This window comes from Solea solea, chromosome 20, assembly GCF_958295425.1.
Source record: "Solea solea chromosome 20, fSolSol10.1, whole genome shotgun sequence".
NCBI lineage: Eukaryota > Metazoa > Chordata > Actinopteri > Pleuronectiformes > Soleidae > Solea > Solea solea.
In genome coordinates this window covers 15,000,426-15,009,462 of record NC_081153.1, presented here as the reverse complement: position 1 = coordinate 15,009,462, position 9,037 = coordinate 15,000,426, and the positions used below count along the sequence as shown (strand labels likewise).

Here is a 9,037-nt window from a genome sequence, read left to right as displayed (position 1 = left end):
AGCGACTCACACTCAGTAATTGCATTAACTTGAGCCAAAGCTGATGAAAGGCCAGTGAATAGTAAAATGACATCAGCCGCTTGCATGTTGCAGTCTGTCACTTCATTGTCTTTGCAACATTTTCAGTGAAAGTTGAAACCAATTTTGTTGTGGAATTGGCTCGACTAACTTTTTGACAAAAGTGTTTGATTGATTTGTTTGATTTCATCTCCAGATGAGTTGAATTGATGTTTTGTTTGACAAATTGCAATTAAAAAAGAAATAGGTTTGTGACCCGGTCGGAACAAGGGTCTTTCTACAGTCCAAAAAATTGGAAACTCTTAATTGACTGTAGGTGTGAGAGTGGATGGTTGTTGGTCTTTATGTGGCCCTGTGATGGACTGGCGACCTGTCCAGGATATGACCCTGCCTTTTACCCTATGTCAGCTGTGATTGCCCCCCTCATGTGGAGGATAAAGTGGTAGAAGATGGAAGTTACAATTCTGACCACCTGACGGCGCTACATTAAAAATCAAGACTGTCCGTGCAAACCTTCCAATCCATTTAAGTCCGCAGACGTCTCCTGCTGTTGAAAATCATTTTCACTGGTTTGGTCTCTAAAGTGACTGTAGGGATGAGTGTGAGAGAGATTAGATGGTTGTTTCTCTACCTGTGGTGGACTGGTGACTATGTTCGGTGTGATTGGCACCAGTGACCTTCATGTGGAGGATGAAGTGGTCAAAGATAGATGGATGGTCTTGGTGCATAGCTTTTAAAATATAAACAGCTGTTCATTACATTATCACACTTGTAAAATGAGTTCACACCATGCTAATTTAGTTTTTGTTTTTTTTCAGTGGAGTGGTTTTTAGAGCTCAGGTTGCCCAGCAACATTCCTGCAACACTGTGATTGTAAAGTGAGACCACTGGTTGGAGTATGACTGAAAACCCAAAGAAGCAGCCATGAAAAGTTTCAGAAGTGAATTCTACTCAAAAAAAACCCAGTCATTCAGCATTTTGATGGGATTATTTCACTCCTTGTCCCCACCTGCCCCTGCACTGATGCTGATGCTGCTGCTGCATACACAGACACATGCTCCCTCAGTCAGGACTTCATGACAGAGCCCATGTTTTGATGCAGCTTTAAACTCTATGACCCAGATTGAATCATACTCACCAGGACAAACATTCAATCTGGATCAGTCTCTTAATCAACCACAGGACTCCTATACCCGATCTACTGCGTCCTCAGCAGAGGCTGTCCTGCCCTTTAATGGACATGAAAGCCACTGCTTCAGGTGAGACACGTCCTCTATCCGATGGACTGTACTGTATTGTGTATGACTTTGCAGTTGTTTTCAGTTGTCTCCCTTGTGGACACCGGCTCACTTTCAGGGTCAAACTCCAGCTGCAATAACAAGGTTTGGTCTGTGTCTCTTCTCCACAGACATCTGAACTGTACGCTCACATCCCTCAGCATCTCTGACTCCCCCTCACTCACAACCACAACATTTGCAGGACAAGTGTGTCCACACTGGGGCAGCTGCAGTGTGCCATTTTTGGAGGCATACTAAATGCATCCCTCCATCGCCTGTGGAGACATAGTTGTTAGAAAATAGCTCCATAACTGAGAGCGAGTCTGGGCAGGCCACAAGCCACTGCTAAACATAATGAAGACATTACAGTCCCACCACAGACCAGGGAGGGAGCAAACGACTGCACAGCTTTAGTTCAATCAAGGACAGACAGGTGGTTAAAACTGTAAAAAAAACACATAAAGCACAGATGCTGGAGCCTTCGCAGTCGTCCACACCATTATGTGACACATTCACATGTAAATCCAGAATGCAGCTTTGTTGCTTTGGACAACAACAATATGACTATAAAAATGAAAAATAACACAGTAAATAAACCTTCCAACAGTCAGACAGAGGCTTTACTCTCCACATGGTGCAAAACACACGCTTCAGATTTTTTTAAAATACACTGCTTTTATTTGACCACCTGTCATAAAAACAAGAAAATCTTATTGTTATTAAAGAGCAAATTTGAGCTGGATCACTACGAAAACTATTCTGTTCAGGAATGCAAGTAAATTGCTATAATTTGACATCTTACTCAAGATATATTAATGTTTTTTTTTTTTTACAATTTCTTCAAGTCTTTTTGTAAAACAGTACATTTGAAAATGTATGGTTAACAAAAATAATTATATTTTAGCATTTAAATTATAATTTCAGTTAAAGAGCTTCTACATACTGATGTATTAAGCATAACAGAAACAAAAAAAGATATTTTACCAATGACCAATGCTGTCAATGTAGGGCAGCTATAAATAGATAGATAGATAGATACATGTAATATGAATAAATAGGTTCTAAACATGGATAGATAGATAGATAGATAGATAAATAGGTTCTAAACAATGATAGATAGATGGATAGATAGATAGATAGATAGATAGATAGATAGATAGATAGATAGATAGGTTCTAAACAATGATAGATAGATAGATGGATAGATAGATAAATAGGTTCTAAACAATAATAGATAGATAGATAGATATATATATAGAGATAGATAGATAGATAGATAGATAGATAGATAGATAGATAGGTTCTAAACAATGATAGATGGATAGATGGATAGATAGATAAATAGGTTCTAAACAATAATAGATAGATATATATATAGATAGATAGATAGATAGATAGATAGATAGATAGATAGATAGATAGATAGATATAAACAATAATAAAGGTGCGGCGGTGTAAATGACGCACACTTTCTCTTTAAAAGCGCAGCAGTGTTTGGTTGGATGCTGAGCCACAGACCCTCCTTCCGTCGATCGGCGCTGTGCTTCACTGTTCGCAGTGGATCTGTGAGTGTGTGAGTGTGTGAGTAGTTGACTAGTTGATCTACGGCGGAGACAAACACGGATGCTGATCACACCACGTGTGGGAGACTGGAGTTTGTTCTTATTTCACCTAAAACCCGGGACTACCGCGGAACTTTACGCAGAGGAACGTGTCTGATCCTGTGAGGCGACACCTGAGGGAAACGGGGCTGAATATTAATCCAGTTTGTTTGTAATCTCCTCCTCGTGCCCACTTGTTGATGGAGCACCAGCGGAAACATCAGCGGGATATTCGTGTGCGTAATTTGGATGAGAGTCCATTCCGCGACGCGGCGAAATCAGACGCTCTGAGCTGTGCGGTTTCCCTGCAGATGGTGGTCATGTTTGGCGCACGGTAACAAGTGTTTGCACATTTAACTGTCGGGGCTGCGTCCAGGTGAGCAGCGGCATGGGGAACCAGATGGACAAGCTGTCACATTTAAGTTACGCAGAAGTTCCCACGATGGACCCGAACGGCGTGGACGCGGAGGACGGACCGCGGATCGGCGTCTCTTACATCTTCTCGAACGACGACGACGAGCTGGAGGAAGGCTGCGCGAGCGACGGCACGGTGAAAGACCCGAACCAGGAAGAGAAACAATACGACCAGCGCGACGAGGTGTCGTGCGCCGTCTACCACAAGGAGGAGTGCATTTACGAGAAGAGCGTGAAGTCTGCCAACCTGGAGGTTTACTCCCCGGAGAACCTGCTCAACAAATGTAAGGCGGGAGACCTGGTGGAGTTCGTGGCGACGGGACAGTTCCCGCACTGGGCCGTGTACGTGGGAGACTTCCAGGTGGTGCACCTGCACAGAGCAGAGGTGAAGAACAGTTTCCTGACTGATGCGAGTCAAGGGAGGAGGTGCCGGGTTGTGAACGACTTGTACAGATTTAAGGCTCTCGGTGCGGACATGGTGGTGCAGAACGCGATGGAGCAGGTGGGTTTAAAGGAGCGAGAGCTGAGCTGGAGGAACTCGGAGTGCTTCGCCGCCTGGTGCAGGTTCGGCAAGAGGGAGTTCAAAATGGGCGGGGAGATACGGATAGGCAAACAGCCGTACAGGTTGAAAATATGCATATCAGACAAACACTCACACGTGTTGGAGTTTCAGAGTTTGGAGGACATGGTCATGGAGAAGAGGAGGAACGATCACCTGGGCAGGAGAGCGGTGCTGCAGGAGCTGGCCACTCATTTCAACAGCGTGGAGGAGACGAGAAGGGAGCCAGGTCCTGAATGATGCCAGTCCCCCCATTTACCCTTTAGCCTTTACCAAACACAGTCTGTGCCACTCTGCTCCAACCCACTCCTTCAGGTGTAGTTTTAAAGGTCCATTATGTAACATGCTGTGAGAAATTCTATTTACTATCCATACATTTGTTTGCATATGCATAGAATGGCTTTAAAATAACAATAATAAAATGGTTCCATAGCCTTGAAATAAGGTTGTTTTGTATTTTATAGCCTAAAATAGAGAAACCAACCAGAGTGTGTGTTTGGCATTTTCAATCAAAAGTTTAGGATGATATCCTTTTTGGTTTGTAAAGACCACCGTAGTTCCCTGAAGCTCTTGGGAAAGGGTGGGGCTTGTGGATGAGTCCAAACTGCAGTCTGACTAGCTTTGTTTACATGTGCAAAATGTCTCCGTTATGATTGGATTCTACGATGCCAACGTTTACATGGTGCACCCATGTACCCATTAAGTGCACGTCTGCTCGTCCTCCTGCTGTCTGCTTATCCGTCTCATTCTCCCTCTCATCGGCGTCTGTGACTTTCTTTTCTGTTAATTCTTCTTTTTTTGAATGAAAATACAGCAGTAACAAAACCAGGAAGTCGTGACCGGATCGGCTGTTTATATGAACGCAGATCGGCACATGCCACCTGTATCAGATCATATTTTTATTCCGATGACTTGTGTCCGTGTAAACATAGCTACAGCTTCTGTTAGAAGTCACTCATTCTTACACACTGGACCTTTAATTAAAACAATATGTGTATATATGTATTCTTGTTTTTTTTTTAAGTTTAATCATGGCTGTCTTTGAGTTCATCTTAATGCTGTTGCCTTAAAAAGATAGTTTAGTCGTTGTTTTGTAAGTGAGGTACTTATGTGTCGTCAGTTGTCAGATCTCCATCAGCCTGTTTTTAGGCACCGTTTTATATGATATGTAAAAGTTGGTATATTAATTAAATAATTCGCCCTGTTAAAACATTAAGTTATATTTAGAATAATTGTCAGCCGTTTACCATATTTTCTCAGTGTATTCCTCGTGCCGTTATGCCACAGCACATTAGTTGTTTGGGTTGCACTTTTCAGGCTGTTTGACAGTGTGGTAAACTGCTAAAAATATTGACAATGTAGTGAACGATTGCGAGGCAGGACGCGGAATGCTGTATGTGACACACTAACTCTGCATAAGTACCTCACACAGTTCACCCCCCACCTCTAAACACTCAAACTATCCCTTTAAAGCCACCTTGACGCAGAATGGCGTTTATAACGATGATGAATTCCTTTATCTGGGAGAAGAAGAACAAGACGTTTTTGTCTCCAGCAGCATCTTCCTCACACAATGTATAATCTTAAAGCTTCACTTGTACATCTGTCCATCCGTCAGAGCGATGTTTGTGTTTTGTTTTAAATTCATATTGTGTCCTGTTACCTGATCCATGTGAAGTTTATAGTTTCATCCCTCGGCTCAACCACACACACACACACACACACAGAGATGTCAGAGCTGTTGAATACAAGACGGATTCTCCTTAGCTTTAAGGGGAAATCCTCACACCAGCACATGTGAAGACTCTGCTTTGTGTTTCTCCGCTCACAGTACGTGTGAATGTACCCAGAGTTCAAGTAAACCATAAATCACTCACTCACGTCTTCTTTGCTACGAGTCATGTTTGTGTTGTTATTCACTGACAAGTGTCTTGTCTATTTAAACAAGGACAACTTTATTAGACGTGACGTCATTCGCCGGGTTTGAAATTTTGATTTGTTTACCTGACATTTCGAAAGTTGGTATTAGTTTGTACGTGCTCTGTTGTAATTTTAAGTTTATATTGTTTTTCAAACACAGACACAATCACCACGCCGACACATTTTTGCTTTCAGGAGCATGTTTAGCAAAATTAGCTCTGCGTCTTTGTGTATTAATCATCTACTAAATGTTTTATAGATCAGTTATTAATCATTGATTGCTTCATGAAAGTGACCGAGGATGTGGACAACAGTCAATTTATTAAACAATTTATTATTCATTATTCATCATTCCTGAGTTTTGATGCTGCTACTGCTTGATTTATGGTTTTATTTTAGGACTCTTTGTTAACATTAAGGTTTAGTTGTGACGTTTCTGTCCTTGAAAAGTTGACAATTATGGTGTTAACATGGCAACCCGGTCCTGCGGGGGCTAATCTGTTGACGACGTGTGACACGTGCTTCCTCATTAATCAACTGTCTGAGGGCAGCACCGTGACGAGCAGGGTGAAAGAGCGGGACGATTCCTGCAGCCAAACAAAACAACACTCCAAGTAGCAACATGCCCAAAAGTTGTACAGATCACAAAATCAATGCTCGACAACCGTTTACATCACAACTACAGCAAACCTGTGCTGCACTCTCAGACCATCTGTGCAGCACTCGAGCCTTAAACTACACCGGGAAACAAACAGCAGGTGGCAAACCGATCATTCAATCGTTAAACAAGATTTGTTGTTTTCGCAGATGAATTTCACTGCATGGTCTTTGTAGTTCGCTTCCAGACAGTGAACCAAAAAATAAAAAAAAGAAATGAGCAGGGAAAACATTGCTTTTACAGACTCGGTGTGAAGAGTGTAGTATTGGAATTTAAAACCTTTCAATCAAGTTTCCCCTGCTTTCATATCGTAACTGTGTTGGACTTGTTAGTGACAGTTGTGTGATGCCATGTTTTCACACAGGTTGATCTGATGTTCATGGACACAGTAGAGCCTCCACCTGTCCTGCGAACATTAGACATTTTACAAGGCAGGCCATTTTATTAGGTACAAAAGACAGCTAATGAAGTGGCGCCTACTGCTTCTAGAGACTGTCCTCTGCATATCCTGGTAGTAACAAGTGGTTGTTTGAGTTAAACATGCCTTTCTATCATTTTTGTTTCCAGACTATTCTCTGTGAAGCCTGGAGATGGATGTGCTCATAAAAACTCCACTAGATCAGCAACAGAAATACTGAGCAGTTCTCCATTCCACATGCCTGATGCACTGAGTTACTGCCACGTGATTGGCTGATTTGAGAACAAGCGGTTGCAAAAAAGCAAAAAAGTAAAGAGAAAGTAGGTAAATAAAGGTAATGTGAGTGTTTATTCAGATATGGAGAGCAGCTGTGCAGATGTTACTGAAGGGGTTTCATAAATAAATGTATAGATGTATAGTGGTGTTTTGGTGGTTTAACAGCATTTCAAAAGAAATGTATTTATAGTAAGTGTTGAGGCCGGTGCCGTGTTTGAGTTTGTTAGCACATGACCTCGTCAGACTGTTTTACTTAAAGGCTGGAAGACGTGAAATCATCACAAATATGACACAAACACACACAGGACAACATAATTCAGAACAAATGACCCCCCTGCACCCCCCCCCCCCCCCCCCAGAATACGTCATTCATGTGTTTACATGCTTACACACAACACTATCCTATGACCAGCTGCTGTCTACACTCACACTTTGTTTTGCTGTTTTCTTGACAGAACCGGGAGCAGCTTTTTACGACGCAAGGACAAACAGAAATACACACAGTTGTCAAATGTCACCTGAAAACATATTGTGCAGACAGGCCTGCCTGTGTGTGTGTGTGTGTGTGTGTGTGTGTGTGTTCCTGGTATTCCTTGTGTTGTGGGGACCTAACTCTGGTTGTTACACAGTCACATTATGGGGACTTGTCTTCCTTATGGGGACAAAAATTAAGGGTGCATAATGTAAAGGACTACATTTTAAGGTGAAGACAGTTAGGCTGAGGTCAGGGTTAGGATTAGGCCAATAGGAGTTATGGTTACAGTCAGGAAATTAATTTAAGTCAATGCTTTGAAGTCATGGATACCAGTGTCTGTGTGTGCTTTTTTTTTAACTTTTGGTCTCATTCTGTGTTTGTTTTTTAAAATTCATTTGTGAAACACCTATAATGACATGTATGTCATAGAACAGGGGTGTCAAACATACGGCCCGGGGGCCAGAGGGTCCAATCCGGCCCACAGGATGAATTTGTTAAAATTTCACACTACGATTACAATCTAAACGTAATGTCAAATGCAATATTTTTCACTTCCAGATACCTGTGACTAAATGTTTGTGCCCTTATAGATCCAGTGTGCTGTGTAAATAGCAAATTTAGGCATGATATTGTTGAAATTGCACTAATATTTCTCAAGAATTTTTTTTCTTGTTGTTCATAGGTTATTATGCTGGTTTCATTATGCTATTTTACTGGCCCACTTGAGATCAAATTGTGCTGTATGTAGCCCCTGAACAAAAATGAGTTTGACACCCCTGTCATAGAAGGTATACGTCCGAAACGACCGTAACTTCCTCTAAACTTGCTGAGACACGAGAACCGTGCAGATAATCGTAAAAATAATCGATAATGAGAACGTGCAAGCGACGCCTGTGGATTGAGCTGCACGCCCTCCAAATGAACGCCACTTATTTTGTTGTGTTTTTATACCGACCGTTCCTCCTGCTGCACTAAACAGACAAAGTGCTCCACAGTCTGTCTGCTCTCACAGTGAAGCAGCAGTCATCCAGCATTAACTGTGTGCCAGAACCATCCTCTTGATGGGAGGTGAAAGCTTGGACATAGCAGATGCAACCCAATTATAATCAACTGTCAGCGCTCGCCTACAGGAGCCTCGGCCTGCTGCTGCTGCAGCTACTGCGTAGGTTTTTGTTTCCATCGGATTCTGATGAATTTGATTAGGCGTTGAGTTGTGTTGTAAGATAGATTTGAATTTGTTGTCCCGCTGTGTCTGAAACATAAAAAACGCCAAAGGTTTTCAATTCGTAGTCATTTGTCGCCAGTGCGGTTTAACAAGCTGTGTCTTTATTATTCCATGAATAATAGTGGGGAAACCATGTTGTCGTACATGCAGATCAGTGGAGGCACTTTATCACGTGGGGGTTTTCTCATTCTCTCAT

General features: G+C 42.2%; 1 protein-coding gene across 1 annotated transcript; it reads left to right on the top strand.

Moving 5' to 3' along the window:
- The first annotated feature begins 2,793 nt into the window (after positions 1-2,793).
- Positions 2,794-5,752, top strand: lratd2a (LRAT domain containing 2a). Its single transcript, XM_058619189.1, has one exon. It carries the CDS (start codon positions 3,285-3,287, stop codon positions 4,107-4,109), a length of 825 nt encoding a protein of 274 aa, XP_058475172.1. The 5' UTR covers positions 2,794-3,284; the 3' UTR covers positions 4,110-5,752.
- Positions 5,753-9,037: the final 3,285 nt, after the last annotated feature.